We start from the raw sequence: 17,900 nt of genomic DNA on the forward strand, positions 1-17,900 counted from the left end.
TCTTTTTTTTACTGGCTACTTGGAGTTTATTTTGCACTTGCTGCAAGGCACACGGTTACAGGGTGTCAGGAAGGCTTGTGTATGGCTTGGATAGTACAGAGCAGGGTTCTCTGACCTTCCTTTTTGGTGTTTTTGCTATTTTGATATTAAAAAACCCAACTGTTTCTGCTTGCTTCAGCCTGCCGAGTCTAGGAGAAGAGGTCGGGTTCTGATGAGCCTAGTGCCTCCTAAAGCCTGGTGGTGGCCTCTCAGGACTGGGGCCTGGCGTCGGCTTTGCCAGGCTAGCCACCAGGCTGCTTCCTCGTGGCTTCCAGAGCCAAGTCACAGGTGATAGTGCCCTGGAGGCCCAGGAAGATTCCAAGCAGTCTGGAGACTCCAACACTGTAGCCATGAACAGAAGAGTGGACTTCCCGGAAAAGAAGCTTGCCCAGGAGGGCCCTAGGTTGGCTTTGCGGAGACCCGGGTGGTGAGGGATGGCTTCCCCAGGATACTCCGCAGTTCCGCAGGGGCTGTTCCTAGCAGTGGAACCCAGGCGACACCGGTAATAGTCATGGGTGGCTGCGAGCAAGCCGCTGGAGGGGATGGCTGCCTTGCTGTCGCTTGTGGGATGCTGGAAACTTCAGTGGCAACCCCTCTTGGGCCTCACTGCGCAACTGCGGGTGGCACGGACGGATGCTAGGCCACGGAGCCCCTTTGCAGAGGAGACGCCGAGGGCCGCTCCACTACCGAAACATTCAGGGGGTCAACAAACTGTCTTGACATGAAACTTCAACAAGTCGTATAAGCTCATTAATTTGCCTCAATCTTCTCTTTTCCAGTTTATAACATCTCACTCAGTGTCCAGAAAAAATATGCAAAAATGTTAAGTGCATCCATGCATGTCTAGGAATATGCACATATTATATTTTAATCACTAATGTAAAACTTTCTGACATCTACCAATTAGGGAAGGACAGTTTGACATGAAGTACTTTTAAGATGTATAATTTTACTACTTTCTTGTATAGAAAATAATTCAGATGTAGTGAAAGAAGTATGGTCAAGTAGAGTTCCTTCAACAAAGTGTTTTTATCAACAGTTGATAATGTTTAATTATTAGCACATAATTGGAAGATCTGTATCTACATCTCTCTTAACAGAGTTAAAACTTCTATTCCAATCAGATTTTAAATGTTAACTGGCTTAATTATACTCTTGATTTTCAGTAATGTGGCAAAATTGGATTTCTACAAAACAAAAATCTTTTTAAAATCTTCCAAAACATCTGAGTCTGAAATATTTTCATCATTTCTATTCAACCTTTTAGCTCCTGTGCTTGATGCATATCTATTTTACATAGACAAAATTCTAATTTTCCAAACAAAATAGTGCAATGCTTATTTCACAGTTGGTGTTGTTATGAATAAAGTCTATTCCAACAGATTTCACAAACCTCTGCAAAATCCTATAAGCCATGATGGCTGCATTCATCCTTTGAGCAAAAGCAAAGAAACCCTCTTTCGTTACTAAAACAGAGTACGTGAAGCATCAGAAACAAATTTAGACATATCTGCCTCTGAGCCATGTATTGGCCACACACAATCACATCAAACCACAAAAAAGAATGGCACTCTGGGTTTTCTATGAACAGTTAGCTCTTCTCACAGCTGGGAAAAATTCAAGTCTTCCCTAAATTCCCTTACTTTAATTGTAGATAGGAATTTCCAGAACTGTGATGTAGTGGGGAAAAAACACAGAACTTGAAGACAGGAGATGGGAGTTCAGACTCTGATGCTTTCACTTCCTCCCATGGGACCTTTTCTCAGTCATCAACTTGACTTCCTGCTCTCCCTGTCTCATCACTTATCTTAAACCCCATCTTTTCTAACAATGAGAATATGGATTTAGACTATTCCCCCTTTTTCTCCTCTTCTGTACCCCACCCACATATACACAAAAGTATCTCACAAATGCTATGCTCTCTCTGGTGCAGTTTCCCTATCTGTAAAATGGCAGAAGAAAGGAATGGAGAATATCTTAATCTCTCTTAATGTTGAAATAGTCTGTTTATCCAAATTTTAACATATATTACATTTTATATGTATATTATGTTATAATATATACATTACATAATATCAATATTTTATAGATACATATTATAGATATTATATAGATCATATTCAGGTTTATCTTATAATCTGATGTTGTTTGTCAAAGATCTGTGGGGTAGTATTCACTGATATACCCCAATAAAGACATAATAAAGATTAAACCTCTGGAAATGGGGAGATGTATGTCAAAAGGTACAAACTTTCAGTTAAAAGAAGATTAAGTTCTGAGGATCTAATGTATAGCATGATGACTATAGTTAAAAATACAGTAGCATATACTTGAGAATTGCCGAAAGTAGATCCTTAAGAATTCCCACCACATAAGCATACACACAAAGAGTTAACTATGTGAGGTAATAGATGTGTTTATTGGGGCACCTGGTGGCTCAGTCGGTTGAGCGTCTGCCTTCGGCGCAGGTCATGATCCCAGGGTCCTGGGATCAAGCCCCACGTTGGACTCCCTGCTCAGTGGGAGCCTGCTTCTCCCTCTCCTCCAGCTTGTGTTCTCTCTCGCTATCTCTGTCACTATCTGTCTCTCTCTCAAATAAATAAATAAAATCTTTTTAAAAAAATAGATGTGTTTATTATTTTGATCTTGGCAATCATTCCACAATGTGATATGTATATCAAATCATCACACTGTATAATTTAAATTTTTACAATTATATTTGTCAATTATTCTTCAATAAAGTTGGGGGGAGAAAAGATTAACCTATCATTGGCATATGCATTTCTTATGCCAGTTAAATAGGTGATTTGAGACAGGAATTTTGTATGTATAAATTTGTGTCATCATTCTGGAAGATCAAATGATGTCTCTGAATCATCTCAAAAAAAAAAGTCATGTACTCTCTCTGCTTCCTCAATAATTGTTGCACATGTTGTGTATGTCATGAGTTTCCAAGTGAATTGTAACTTCCTTGAGGTAAGATCTAACACCTTATTATTTTTCAGCCCATCATGCCTAAGAAACACAGAAGCCACTTAATATATGCATGTTCATAGGATATTTTGTCACTGAATTTTAATATCCTCATTCTGATTGAGTATCCAACTGCCATACCTTTTAGTTCAAGTCCATGTTTACCAAGTATACCAGCTAAATATGCACATGAATTAGGAAAGGATAACTGGGTCCTGATCATACTATAACAGACTGGAAATCAGAGGCATCTAGGTTACACTTTACAGTTGACCCCTGAGCAACACAGGTTTGAACTGCGCAGATCCACTAATATACAGAATTTTTTTTGATAAATACAGTACAACATAAATGTGTTTTCTCTTCCTTATGACCATCTTAATCACATTTTCTTCTAGCTTGCTTTACTATAATAATACAGCATATAATACATATACCATACAAAATATGTGTTAATAGGCTGTTCATGTTATCAGTAAGGCTTCTGGTCAACAGTAGGCTATTAATAGTTAAGTTTTTGGGGAGGCAAAAGTTATATGTGGATTTTAGACTATGCAAAGGGTCCATGCCCCTAACCCCAGGTTGTTCAGGGTCCGACTGCACTCAATACACTGAATTATTGTTTGGTGTTGGTTATACTACACAGTGTCTGTAACTCAAAGATGTATGGTTTGTTGACCGGAGCTATTAAACAGAAGTGAAAACATTTGGTATTTTCTCCTCTTGCCAAAATCTCAATTACATTTTATACTTTGCATGACAGGCAGTATCCATGTATTAATCTGGTTGTCCCAGTATTTAAAATTATCACTAATCTGAAAACTTGTAAAAGTTATACACTTAACAGAGCTGATATTAAAACTGGCTTAGGACACTGAGACAGTATAATTCAACAAACAGACCAAATCATTAAATTCCCGGAGAGAGTTTTTCTGTGAGGTAAAAAAAAATGATCTAATATTTCATGTCCATTCTTTTTTGTGTTTTCATATAATAAAAAAGGAAAGAATTAAAGTAGCTTGAAGAGTAACAGTTTGGCAAGTTCTGCGCTCAGCGCAGAGTCTGCTTGAGATTCTCTGCCTCTCCCTTCCCCGCCCCGCCCCTCCCCACCCCCCTCTCTCTAAAACAAATAAATAAATAAAATATTTTTTTAAAAAAATAAAAGAGTAACAGTTTGGAATTATGTCCAGGAGGAAAAGAAATTTCAGAATAATAATATTTACAAGAAATGTTGTAAGTGGAAGACTGGATAGCATGTTTTAAATTGGGCTTTCGTGAAAACCAAAGTTTGTAAACATTGATAAAAAAGGACAAGATTTGAAATAAATTATAAATGAAAGCAAGTGGGTAGGATGATGACTGAAAATGAAAAGCAATCCCAAGCTTGCCATGTAGTGAGTTCAAAAAACTTATCAAAGAATATGCAAGGAAAAAAGGTGGCATGCTGAAAACAGTGAGGTTCCTTAGGGGGGAAAAAAGGTACAGGCTGGAAAGGAGGGAAGTGACATGCTGGGTCTGAGTAGTAGAGGTTGAAGTGACATCCTTGGAAGCAGAGACTGAGTGGTAAAAATAGAAGATGAGAAAGATGAAGACTGTATTTAGAGAAAAGAACTCCTACCACAGTAACTTAGAAGAGACAGAGAGGAAGGGGCTTTATAAGAAAAATAATGAATTAAAATTCTGTCTTCATTTCTCTACATTTCCATCTTTAACATGTATTTTAAGTAGCCCTTTTTAGATGAAACCTAACTTAGCAGGAAACAGGGTTTGCTGGGGCTGTCATAACAAAGTACCACAGCTTCTGGTGGTTTACTTGAAAATCTCTGTCATTCTTTGACTTCTAGAAACATCACCCCAATCTCTGCCTTCATTTTCACATGGCGTACTTCGTGTGTATGTGTTGTCTGTATCCAAATTTCCCCTTTTTATAAGGACTCCAGTCATACTGGAGTAGGACCCACCCTAATGACCTCATCTTAACTAATCTGCAATAATACTATTTCCAAATAAGGTCACATTCTGAGGTACTGGGAGTTAGAACTTAACATTGAGTTAGGTATGAAGATTAACATATGAACTCAACAATGAACGAGGGTGACCTGGGTGGCTCAGTTGGTTTAGCAGCTGACTCCTGATTTTGGCTCGAGTCATCATCTCAGGGTTCTGGGATGGTGCCTACCTCTGGTTCTGCATTCAGTGTGGAGTCTGAGGATTCTCGATCTCCCTCTCCTTCGGCCCCTCCCCACTCTCAAGCGCGCTTACACATGCGCACTCAAGCATGCACTCTAGCTCTCTAAAATAAATAAGTAAATATTAAAAAAATAATAATAATAACTGAACGAACCCACACACTCTCAGGGAGTAACAAATTTTGTAACTTTGTACATATTCTATGGAACCATGATGGACAATTCAAGCTGGTAAAGAGAATATACCATAGGATCCTTTTAAAGTATTTCTGCAAGAAAAAAGTATCACTGACATACACAAAACTTCTTCTCGGGGGGATGAGATAATGGATGACTTTCCACTGTGACTAGAGTTTAACTCTGGGAAATGATGAAAAACACCGGCCTCAAAATTATCCCACCCTGAGAGATGGGAACTGGGATGTTTATACTGAAACTGCCGAGTCACTGCTTGCGGTTTACTCCTGGAGTTGGAGGTATTCATTCTCCAGCAATGGTAACTCTGGTCTGTCATGCACATGGTAGAGTTGGCTTCTGTGGTGTTGGAGAAAACCCTCAGGCACATGAAAGCTGAGACTGGCAGACGGAAGTGAGCTGAGCACACTGAAATAGCTGTACCATAGGATGTGCTGGGCATGGACAGAGTCTGTTACAGTTGCACACAAATATCAAAAGTAAATCAAACCAATTGTTATTGTTATTTAGCTTTATGTGACTTTTTTATTGCTAATGTATTATCATCAGAGGCACAGAAAAATTATCTTTATCAAATTTAACAATAAAAATTTATAAAGTTATTGATTCAGGAACCTGTCAGGAACACTTGAGAGGCTTATTAAAAATTACCCTCAATTAAATGAAATTATTTTAAATGATCAAGACACTGTTGGGATTTTGAAATGGATGCAAACTTAAAAAATAAAATGAAATATTGATTTTTTTGTGTGGTGATTAATGAGACTGGAGATGTGTCAGATGTTTATTGAAGAGGGACAATTTTCCTTGAGCATTTTTTCCTTTAGTTCAGTTTCAGTTGACCAGATTTCATTTTGTTTTTAAAAAATCATTTCAAGTAATATTCAATTCATCTCTGTCAAACTTCTGGAAATTGGGCATGGAGGAGGCAGGCAATTTTCTTAAAGGATTCTACACAAAATAATGACTATAGGAGTAAAAATATACTTAGGCAGACATTTCTCTCGTTTACCTTCCCCAAGCCACTAAATCAGAATTCTCCAAGGCTAAAGTTTTAGGGCTCTACTGTTCTCACTGCCTTATTAGAAGAGTAAGTAAGTACTTGACGTTAGCTTCTCCCTGCAATGCAAATTGCAATGCTTTCTAGCCAGTGGATGTCGGGACAGAGACCTGATTATAGGAGAGCCTGAGAGGAAAATGGCCTTGGGGATGGATGGGGCAAGCAGGCATCCTCTTCCTTCCTCTCTCTGCCTCTCTGCTTAGGTTTTTACTGAGCCTGCATCCTTTGATCTTCTTTGCCTAATTGGGTATGTCAAGCTTCCTCACCTCTTCTCTCCCTATGAATGCTGGAGTCAGGACTTTCGTAGGCCTGAGGAAAGGAGTTTTTATTCCTATCATCTCATTAGAGAATGTTTACTGCCCCTGAGGCAATAAACACCCTTTATCCCTTCTACATGGATGACTCTCTATTTCATCTATTTATCTATTTGATATAGTGGAAAGAGGACTGGGCCCAAGATTACTGTACTTGGTTCTTACCCTAACTTTTCCAGTGAAATTGAGAAAATAATGACATCTCAGTTTCCTAACTTGAATAGTAAAGAAGGGTTAAACAAGATCTCTTAAAATCTAAAACTTTCTTCAATCTTTAAAAAAGATATATTTGTGTTAGTCCAAAGATGGTGCTTCGAGAGCTTTAACTTGAGAGATCTGAAGGAGTGAAAAGGGGCCTCTTGGTGAAGCCCTCCTATCCTTCACAACATCCCCCTACCCCTATAATATGCCTAAGGAACAATCAGGACTAATCCCATCATGTACCTTTTCCAAGTTTATGGCAGTTTCCACAAGTCACTCAAGATTTCTAGGTCATTCCTTATCACCTAGCCTCATCTCCACACAATTCTGTATTTTGCTGAATATAATCCTATCTCCTACCCCTCCCCAACTCAGAAACCCTCGTCTTCAGAGTCCATCATCAGTAATATCCCCCAAATCTCCACTTCATCTCTAAACAGCTCACTCATTGTCTAATATACACTCAATAAATATATATTGAATGAACAAGTGAATAAATGAATTTAACTGAATGAGGTCTCAAGCTCAGAGGACCCTTGCACTACTAAGATCATACAGAAGCTCAGAACTGAACAAAAGGCAGCCTGTCCAACACCAATGCCTCATCGTTTGAATTGTGGCTCTACTACACACTCTAAACTTTAAGATTTAATTATGAGTTAGTGTCAAAAGCAGTGTGGTGAACATGCACATAATGAAATGTAGACAGAATTTTCCAGATAATTTGTTACCTATTAAGTCCACTAAACATCTTGACTAGATCCAACCTAGCTGGATTCTTTTCTTGTTTATATGGTAATCATGAAGTTTGTGCACATGACAGAACTTAATTTCCCAAAGCCTAACTTTCCACTAAGTTATCAGTGACTTTCACTAGCAAATCAAGCGAATGGTCAGCCTGCCTCTAATTGGGCCAATCTTTACGAAGAGAAGGCAGAGAAACACTGATTATCTTTGAAACAGGCAGCAGATAGGCCAAATCAAGTCCAGTCCTTAACAAGTTGAAAGCTGTCATATCAACCAAACAAAAGAAGTAAACTGCCTGCCAGATCGGACCACACCTGCTTCAGAAGCTTTTGATCAAGGCTATAGTGGGGTCCTCTAAAGACCTCAGTCCTCTACACAGGGTGTCACAAGGTTGCAATCAAGGTAGATCAGTCCGTGCACTAAAATGGAGGCTTGGGCACCTGGGTGGCTCAGTTGGTTAAGCGACTGCCTTCGGCTCAGGTCATGATCCTGGAGTCCCGGGATCGAGTCCCGCATCGGGCTCCCTGCTCGGCAGGGAGTCTGCTTCTCCCTCTGACCTTCCCCCCTCTCATGTGCTTTCTCTCATTCTCTTTCTCTCAAATAAATACATAAAATCTTTTAAAAAATAAATAAATAAATAAATAAATAAATAAATAAATAAATAAAATGGAGGCTTGACTGGCAGAAAAAAATGCTCTCAAATTCACTCAGGTTGTTAGCAGAATTTAGTTCCTGGAGGTTGTACAACTGAAATCCTTGCCTTCTTTCTGGCTATTGGGCAAGGGTCTCTCTCAGCTCATAGAGAATGCCTACAGTTTCTTGCCAGGTGGCCCACTCTGTAGACCCTCTCACGACATGAAAACTTACTTCTTCAAAGCCAAAAACAAAATCAAAAGAAGACTCGGGGCACATGGGTAGTTCAGTCGGCTGGGCATCTGCCTTCAGCTCGGGTCATGATCTCCAGGTCCTGGCACCAAGGCCTGCATGGCAGGGATCCCTGCTCTGTGGGAAGTCTGCTTCTCCCTCTCCCTCTGCCCCTCCCCTTGCCACTTGTTCTTGCTCTCGCTCTCTCTCAAATAAATAAATAAAATCTTTACCAAAAAAAAGACTCTTCCCTCAATCTGCCAAAGATGCATCTTATTTAATGCAACCTCATCTTATCACTTTTGCCATATTCCATTGGCTAGAAGCAGGTCACAGGGTCTATCCACACTCAAGAGAAGGGGATTAAATAAAGACATGGATAACAGGAGAAAAAAGCATTGGTATTGGAGATCACCTAAGGTCTGCCAGCCAGAGTTACTATTCAACTTTTTGTCAGGAATGTGATATTCCTGAATAAAATGACAAAACATATTTAAGATACTAAGAAGACATAATCCAAGAATTTTTAACTAGCAAAATTTAATTTTCAAAATAAAAGATACAAACCACTATCAATATGTAAGAACTAAGAGAATATTGACCTCATGTGCTCATTCTGAGAAATCTCAAGAGAAAAATATTTAGACAACCAAAACTAGTAGAGTATAATTGTGATGATTACTACTTACAGATTACTTACAGATTACAACTAAGTGAGGGTTAAAATATAAGGAATAAGACTGTTGAATCTCAGATCTGTACCTCTGAAACAAATAATGCAATATATGTTAAGAAAAAAAAAAAGAAGAAGAAGAAGAAGGTAGCGGGAGGGGAAGAGTGAAGCAGGGGGAATCGGAGGGGGAGACGAACCATGAGAGACGGTGGACTCTGAAAAACAAACAGGGTTCTAGAGGGGAGGGGGGTGGGAGGATGGGTTAGCCTGGTGGTGGGTATTGAGGAGGGCACATTCTGCATGGAGCACTGGGTGTTACGCACAAACAATGAATCATGGAACACTTCATCTAAAACTAATGATGTAATGTATGGGGATTAACATAAGAATAAAAAAAATTAATAAAATATAAAAAAATATATATATATATAAGGAATAGACTTCTGGTTCCCAGTCCAGCATGTAAGGAGCTTGAAAGTCATCACTCTGTCCTAGCAACAAGTGAAATACTGAACAAAGTGAAAAGTAAACAACTTTTCTTATATCCATCAAAGAAGTGATGTAAAGAAAACTGCTATCCCCAAAATTGAAGTACAAAACAGGAGCTACAGAGAGTCACACTTACCAGAGCAGAAAGCTTCAAGCAGGAGCCTCTGTGGGAACCAGTACCAGGGTAGGAAACCTCAACTGCAATTGATGAATTGCTGGGGGCTCAGAGTGGATGAATCTGAAAGTTAAAAACTTTAGGGGTGGGATGCCTGGGTGGCTCAGTAGGTTAAGTGTCTGCCTTCGGCTCAGGTTATGATCCCAGGGTCCTGGGATCAAGTCCTACATTGGGCTCCCCGCTCAGCAAAGAGCCTGCTTCTCTCTCTGCATGTTGTGCCACTCCCCCTGCTTGTGCTCTCTGATAAATAAATAAAATCTTAAAAAAAAAAACAAAAAAAAAAAAAACGAGGGGTTTCCAGTCAGAGAGACCACCATACCTAAGTTTTACCTCTAGGAGCTCAACCAGGTTCTTACCATGAATATCAGAGAAAAATCCCCTTGTGCTTCTAGCAAGAGGAAGGTAAAAGGAACCAATCTGAAATACTCCAGAGCATTCTGTTCCTAAAATGGTCTGTCCTCAGGAGAAGCTATTTTACCAGAGCCTAAACTATCGGGGCTTTATCAAAGCCTAACCTAACTGACAAAAGGAAACTACCCATGCCAGCTCACTCTAGCCATCCTGTCCCACCTAAAAGGGAGAAAAAACCTAAGAAGCACAGGGGAAGTTCACATTTCAGAGGCACAGGCTCAAAAAAGACTGAGACCTCCCTTTCCCCCACATATAACCACCACATTAGTAAAGGCTTATTTATGGCAGTTCCTTTTACCCAGTGTATCATGTATGGCTATCAAGAAAGAATTACAAGGTATATTAAAAGGCAAATAAATAGTTTAAAGAGACAGAACAAGCATCATAACCAGACTCACCTGGCAGGCATGTTGGAATTATCAGATCAAGAATTTAAAACCACTATAATTACTATGTTCAGGGCTCTAATGAATAAAGTATACGGACAATTAAGCAGAGGATGAAGTTCTAAGAAAGAATCAGGAAGAAATTCTAGAGATCAAAAATACTATAACAGAAATGAAGAGTGTCTTCGATAGGCCCATTAACAGACTGGACGTGGCTGAGGAAAGATTTCTGAGCTTGAGGGTATCTCAATAGAACTTTCCAAAATGGAAAAGCAAGGAGAAAAAAAGGCTGAGAAAAAATGGAACAGAACAGCCAAGAGATGTGGGAGAACTACAGAAGGTGTAACACACACATAATGGGAATACGAGAAGGAGGAAAGAGAGAGCAAGAAAGAACAGTAACTGAGAATTTCCCCAAATTAACGTCAGACACCAAACCACAGGTCCAGAAAGCTCTGAGAACTCAAAGGAGGATAAATGCCCTGCAAAGAACTACACCTAGGCATGTTATATTCAAATAGTAAAAAACAAAGAAATAATCCTCAGATGGTGACTACACTCATCGCGGTGAGCACCAAGTATAGAGTTGTTGAATCATTGTGTCGTACACCTGAAACTAATATAACACTTTATGTCAATAATGCTTCAGTGGAAGAGGACGGGGGAGACAGAAGAGGAGGGGAGGTGGAAGAGAAGGAGAAAGAAATAATCCTGATAGAAGCCGGAAGGAAAAAAATACCTTATTTGTAGAGGAGCAAAGATACGAATTACATTAACTTCTCTTCAGAAACCAGGCAAGCAAGAAGAAAGTGGAGTGAAATATTTAAAGTGTCAAGAGAAACAAAAATACAAACCTAGAATTCTGTACTCTGTGACATTACCTTTCAAAAGAAGGAAAAATTGAGACTTTCTCAGATGAACAAAAATTGAGGGAACCTGTGGCCGAGAGACCCGCCTTGCAGTAAATGTTAAAAAAAAAGTTCTTCAGAGAGAAGGAAAATGATATAGGTCAGAAACTTGAGTCTAGGGGCGCCTGGGTGGCTCAGTTGGTTAAGTGACTGCCTTCGGCTCAGGTCATGATCCCAGGGTCCTGGGGTCGAGCCCCTCATCGGGCTCCCTGCTCCGCGGGAAGCCTGCTTCTCCCTCTTCCACTCCCCCTGCTTATGTTCCCGCTCTCGCTGTGTCTCTCTCTATCAAATAAATAAATAAAATCTTTAAAAAAAAAAAAAGAAACTTGAGTCTACATAAAGAAAGAAAAAGCATCAAAGAAGGAGGATTAGAACTGCTTCATGGGTACTGCAACTACTTTCTAATTACAAAATAATCCTAATTCCTTCCATCTCTTTTATCATTGCTATTATCCATTTCACTTACGCATAAGTTTGTATACATATACATACATAATCAAATACATTTTTGCTATTACTATTTTTTAAAGATTTATTTATTTATTTAAAAAGGGGTGTTAGGGCAGAGGGGGAGAGAGAGAAAATCCTCAAGCGGACACCAGCTGAGTGCGAAGCCTGAAATGGAGCTTGATTTCAGGGCCCTGAGATCATGACCTGAGCCAAAACCAGGAGTTGGACGCTTAACCGACTTATCCGTTAGATCAACGGAGAACAAGCAAAATAAAAGTTTTTATTCTACCTTGACTTATTCCTTCTCTGAAAATGGACGTGGATTCGTTGTAAGCGTATACTGTAAATGCTAGGGCAACCACTAAAAAGCCTTTCAAAAAAAGTAGAGTTGATAAGCTAAGCAATGAGGAAAAAATGGAATCATATAATATGCTCAATTGAAACCACAGAAGTCAGAAAAGGAGAAGAAGACAAAAATAGGAACAAAGAACAAGAGCAACTAAGAGAACAGTAACAAATATGGTAGATATTAATCCAATGATATAGTCACTTTAAATGTCAGTGGTCTAAATACACCAATTTTTCAATCAATAGAGATTGTCAGAGTAAGAGTAGACCAAAATACAAGACCCAATTGTATGTTGCCCATAACGTCCCACTTTAAAGACTCATACAGATTAAAGTGAATGGATGGAGAAAAATTAACCATACTAAAACTAATTTTTAAAAAAGGCAAAGTAGCTCTATTGATTTCAGATAATGCAGACCTCAAAGAAAGCAAAGCTTCAGGGATGAAAAGGGGCATGACATAATGATAAAGGCATCAATTCTCCAAAAAGTCATAACAAACCTCAATTTGTATACATCATACAAGAGAATGTCAAAATATATGAAACTGCAAGGAGAAGTAGATGAATCCACTATTATAGCTGGAGAACTCGAAAGCCTCCATCAGAAATGGACAGATCCAGCAGGCAGAAAACCAGTAAAGGCATAATTGAACTCAAAAGGTAGAGAATAAAGTATGTTACAAGAATGCAGATACCATATAAAAAAATGTTGTAATTTTGTTTTTTGTAATCATATTTGTTGGTGATAGATTTATTATTAATCAACTATTTATCATTGATATTTTCTATTATATATTATATATAATATATATTATATATCTAGTACATTAATTTACTAATAAATTATTACTAAAAAATTATTATCACTAAACTGTAATATAATATGAGTTTAAGCAGATGAGTAATTATGAAATATTAAAATTTAATCATTCCTCAAAAAATATCTTCAAAAAAGAAGCTGATAGTTACAGAGAACAGATCGGTGACTGCCAGAGGGGGCTGAATGCGGGGTGGGCTGAATGGGTAAAGGGAGTCAAAAGGTACAAACTTTCAATTATAAAATAAGTCATGGAGATGTAACGTACAGTGCGGCAACTAGAGTTAATAATAACTGTATTGCAAATCTGAAAGTTGCTAAGGGAGTCAGTCTCAAAAGTTCTCAACATAAAAAAATTCTCTGTGTGGTGATAGATGTTAACTAGGCTTATTATGGTAATCATTTTGCAGTACTATATACAAGTATTAAATCATTACATTGTACAACTGAAATTAATATAACGTTGCATGTCAATTAAAAAAAAATAACATTCACAAGTGAAAAAAATCCAATCATCCCTGTGTTTCTGAGAACCAGGGTTCTTGATGTTTAAAAAAAGATATAAAAATATAAGAGTTTAAGTGAAACTCCTGTAATCCTATATTAGAACTGGAAGTATCAGTATGAATTCTGGGGGTATTTTGTATTTTAAGAGATATCACACACACATACACACACACACACAGAATAGCATTATCGCCACTTTGAAACCACTAATGAATTAATTAGTTCAGGGATCAGCAAGCTGTTCTGTAGAGGCTGATAATAAATACCACAGGCTTTGCAGGGCCCACGGCCAAATCACAACTACTCAATTCTGCTATTAGAGAAAAAGCAGCCATGGACAATGTATGGCTACATTCTGATAAAACTACTTACAAAAGCAGCAGTTGGACCCAATTTGGCTCACAGAGGTTTGTTGACCTCTGAATTAGGCAATGAACATGAATGACTGCTAACATCAGAAAATGACCGTCTAGACAGTATTTGCCTTGATGAAAGATAGCAACACCACCAATAGTCTGATCAGGTTTGGGGACCCAACTGCCAAATTACAAGAGATACACAAGAAAGAAGTACATGTTAACCAGGGTAAATGTAAGGAACTCTACAGGTCACCCTACACAAGTTCTTCAACATAAATTTTAAAGAAAAGATAAGGCTGGAGATGGGAATTTTAAATACATATTAAATTATTTTAAAAGGGTAAGACTCTAAGCAATCAAAACACTGACTGATTTTTTTTTTTAAAGAAAAGAAAAAGTTCCTGAGGCCCTGGTAGTACTTTGAAATTTGTATTGGCTCTTTCAGCATAGAGAATGAGGAAGAATTTATCTCTTCATTGAAGCAGTTGAGCAATAAACCTTCCATTGGCCTCACACCACCTGCAAGGTGACTAGTCTCGCACTGAACATTGGCTCTGGCACCAGTGGAAGGTGGAAGGAGTTTGCCTTTGGGGACTTCATGATCTCCCTTTCAAGACTCTCTGCTTCATTATTTCCATCACACCCATCAAATCCTGCCTCACTTCCTGTTTCCAACGGACGATAAGTTTTTTTCAGGTTTTGGATCTCTAAATCATACTTCTATTAAGTAAGTGAAAGGAACTTTGGAGAAGGAAAACCCTAGGTGACATAAAGATATAGTGTCATTCCTACTATATTGATAGCAAGGGTGGCTGAATAATGTATTGTCTAACCAGGGACACTTTTTTTAAATTGAAAGTTAATCATGCCAGGACAACAGGCAAACTGGGAAGCATGGCCACTCTTATAAAGGTGGAAATGTTTTTGGACTGGGCAGAGCTACTTATGGTCTAAATTATAGATACACATAGATAACACATGCTGTACCTCCTCCTTCAGTTGGCTCTGCTTTAATGTCATGTGCCTCTGTGCACTTGGCTGGGCCATAGCATTGCTTCCAACAAACTACAGTACAAGAGATAACCCTCCTTCCACCTCAGATAACCACCTCAGAGTAACTCACAAGGTGCACCCCTTCCAATGCCTGCTTCCACGAGCAGAGTGTAGGTCTTTCTCAAAATAAAGTGCCATCTTTCTTCAACAACAATAGAACACTACAGTACCAGTTTCTGAATGATGACTCCACCACTTCTAAGCCATCCCATGTATGAAAGCAAGTTTCTTTCTATTTTTGTTTATTACGTTCAATTAGCCAACATATAGTACACCATTAGCTTTTGATGTAGTGTTCAACGATTCGTTAGTTGCTTATTATACCCAGTGCTCATCACCACACATGCCCTCCTTAATACCCATCACCCGGTTACCCCATCCTCCCACCCCCCTCCCTTCTGTAGCCCTCTGTTTGGTTCCCGGAGTCCAGAGTCTAAAAGCAAGTTTCTGTAAACTCAATCTGAATGCACTGAGAGGCCACCTCTCACACAGCTGGCAAACTGGCTAGATATTGTGCAAAATGTTTTTTCTATTATCTGATTGTTAACTTGCCTGTAAAATAAATGGTTTCAACCGGACATTTTCAGAACATATTTTAGCTTTGTTTCTTACTCTGAGAGTCATGTGTATGTATGTACACACATTCATGCACACCCTTTGTTAAGTGGACTTAAATCAAGATGGGTGTCAAGAGCAGAGAAGAAAGGAAAATTGATCATCTCAAAAACTGTTTTCTGATACATGGTATCACAGAACTCACCTAGTCTTGCAGACATGAGTTCATCTACCTTGTTTTTTTAATTAATTTTTTAAATTTTAATCTTTTTTTTTTAAAGATTTTAATTATTTATTTGTCAGAGAGAGCGAGCACGCACACACAAGCAGGGGGGAGCGGCAGGCAGAGGAAGAGGGAGAAGCAGGCTCCCCGCTGAGCAGGGAGTCCGACTTGGGGCCCCTGGGATTATGATGTGAGCCAAAGGCAGATGCTTAACCGCCCCGGCGCCCCTCATCTACCTTGTTTTTAAATATTTCTAGAGAAAATGGTGCTGCAGCACCATTCCAGGACACGATCCCCTGAGAGCCAGAAAGTTCTAATCCTCTTCAATTTATTTCTTCTGAAAATAGGACAGTATTGGAAGTTCAAAAAGGGACAAGCAGATTGTAACTCAAGAGTTTCGAACACTTTTTTTTTTTAAAGATTTATTTATTTATTTGAGAGAGCGAGAATGAGAGAGAGAGCACATGAGAGGGGGGAGGGTCAGAGGGAGAAGCAGACTCCCTGCCGAGCAGGGAGCCCGACGCGGGACTCGATCCAGGGACTCCAGGATCATGACCTGAGCCGAAGGCAGTCGCCCAACCGACTGAGCCACCCAGGCCCTCGAACACCTCTTTGAGGTGAGCTAGTTCCCTCAACCATGCAATCGCGCCCCTCACGTCTTCATTTTCCAGTGCGGAGGGCTACAGTGATGTCCACAGGGACTGCAGCACAGAAGTACTAATTGGCTCTTTTCCTGTAACAACACCCAAAGGTAAACAGCAATTGACTTTTTGAGAGGTTATTGGTATGATGCAGAAAGTTCGGGTTGCAGGGTAAGTAAGTGTAAGATTCATTGATTTAAATCCATAGCTAGCATTTCCTAAGTTCTGTAAAATATAGCAGGCAGCCATCTCTGCCTTGGGAGTTGACAGGAGTCTAAATCAGACAAGTGAGACCGGGAAATTTAATGAGACCAAGTGACAAATGCAGAATGGAAAATGAAATGAAGCTCAGCATCCAATAGTGACTCCAAAAACAGAAAGTAACCCAGAAAAGCCTTCCCTGAAGACCCAGGAAAGTACCTGAGGTTTTCCGTAAGAGCTGAGTTTCCAAACTGTATCTTCTTTGCTAGAGAAACAATACAGGGATTCACACTACCTCTGCAGGCAGGATGTGACTTCCAAACTGCTCAGTAGCACGTCTTTGGAGTGGCTGCCCCAGGCAAGTCTTGAACACCACTGAGATCTCCCACAGTAAGTGTCTTTGTTACGTATTGTGGAAAAGAGGAGGAAAAGAAGAGCTGAAATTGTTTATGGGCCACTTTCCTACACCCTTCTTCCTCTTGTTCTTTTAAAAACAATCTAATGAAGGTAGAAGAACATTGTAAAAAAAATTTTTTTTCCACTGTACACATGCACCTTTTGTAGTCCTTATCACATTATATTCTAACGTGGAGTTTGCCTGTCTCCTGGCAGACTAGTTACATGGGTGGCCCAAATGACCTGTCTGAACCCACGTCCTTTGCAATATGACTCTGCAGCTCTTCCCTTAAAGAGATGGAATTCGGGGCACCTGGGTGGCTCAGTCATTAATCGTCTGCCTTCGGCTCAGGTCATGATCCCAGGGTTCTGGGATCGAGCCCCGCATTGGGCTTCCTGCTCCACGGGAAGCCTCTCCCACTCCCCCTGCTTGCATTCCCTCTCTCACTGTGTCTCTCTCTGTCAAATAAATAAATAAATAAAATCTTGGGGCGCCTGGGTGGCTCAGTCGTTAAGCGTCTGCCTTCGGCTCAGGTCATGATCCCAGGGTCCTGGGATCAGCCCCGCATCAGGCTCCCTGCTCCGCGGGAAGCCTGCTTCTCCCTCTCCCACTCCCCCTGCTTGTGTTCCCTCTCTCGCTGTGTCTCTCTCTGTCAAATAAATAAATAAAATCTTTAAAATAAATAAATAAATAAATAAATAAATAAATAAATAAATAAATAAA

General features: G+C 39.5%; 1 protein-coding gene and 1 pseudogene across 1 annotated transcript; one reads left to right on the forward strand and one right to left on the reverse strand.

Moving 5' to 3' along the window:
- Positions 1–321: 321 nt before the first annotated feature.
- LOC118022546 (pancreatic progenitor cell differentiation and proliferation factor-like) lies at positions 322–1,455 on the reverse strand. Its single transcript, XM_035023260.1, has 3 exons — positions 1,433–1,455; positions 460–617; positions 322–422 (listed from the first exon to the last, which is right to left on the reverse strand). The coding sequence occupies exons 1-3, from the start codon at positions 1,453–1,455 to the stop codon at positions 322–324; spliced, it is 282 nt and encodes a 93-aa protein (XP_034879151.1).
- Positions 1,456–16,727: 15,272 nt separating this feature from the next.
- LOC118022547 overlaps positions 16,728–17,900 on the forward strand; it is a 30,791-nt pseudogene continuing 29,618 nt past the window's right edge.

This window comes from Mirounga leonina, unplaced genomic scaffold (assembly GCF_011800145.1).
Source record: "Mirounga leonina isolate KUSES-001 unplaced genomic scaffold, KU_Mleo_1.0 Mir_176, whole genome shotgun sequence".
NCBI lineage: Eukaryota > Metazoa > Chordata > Mammalia > Carnivora > Phocidae > Mirounga > Mirounga leonina.

Coding starts and splice junctions, on each gene's coding strand:
- LOC118022546 (XM_035023260.1), bottom strand. CDS start 1,455: ATGGCTTATAGGATTTTGCAGAG. Junction 618..1,432: donor GCTTATAGGATTTTGCAGAG/GTTTGTGAAATC, acceptor TTGCCACTGAAG/TTTCCAGCATCCCACAAGCG. Junction 423..459: donor AGCCATCCCTCACCACCCGG/GTCTCCGCAAAG, acceptor CTCCTGGGCAAG/CTTCTTTTCCGGGAAGTCCA.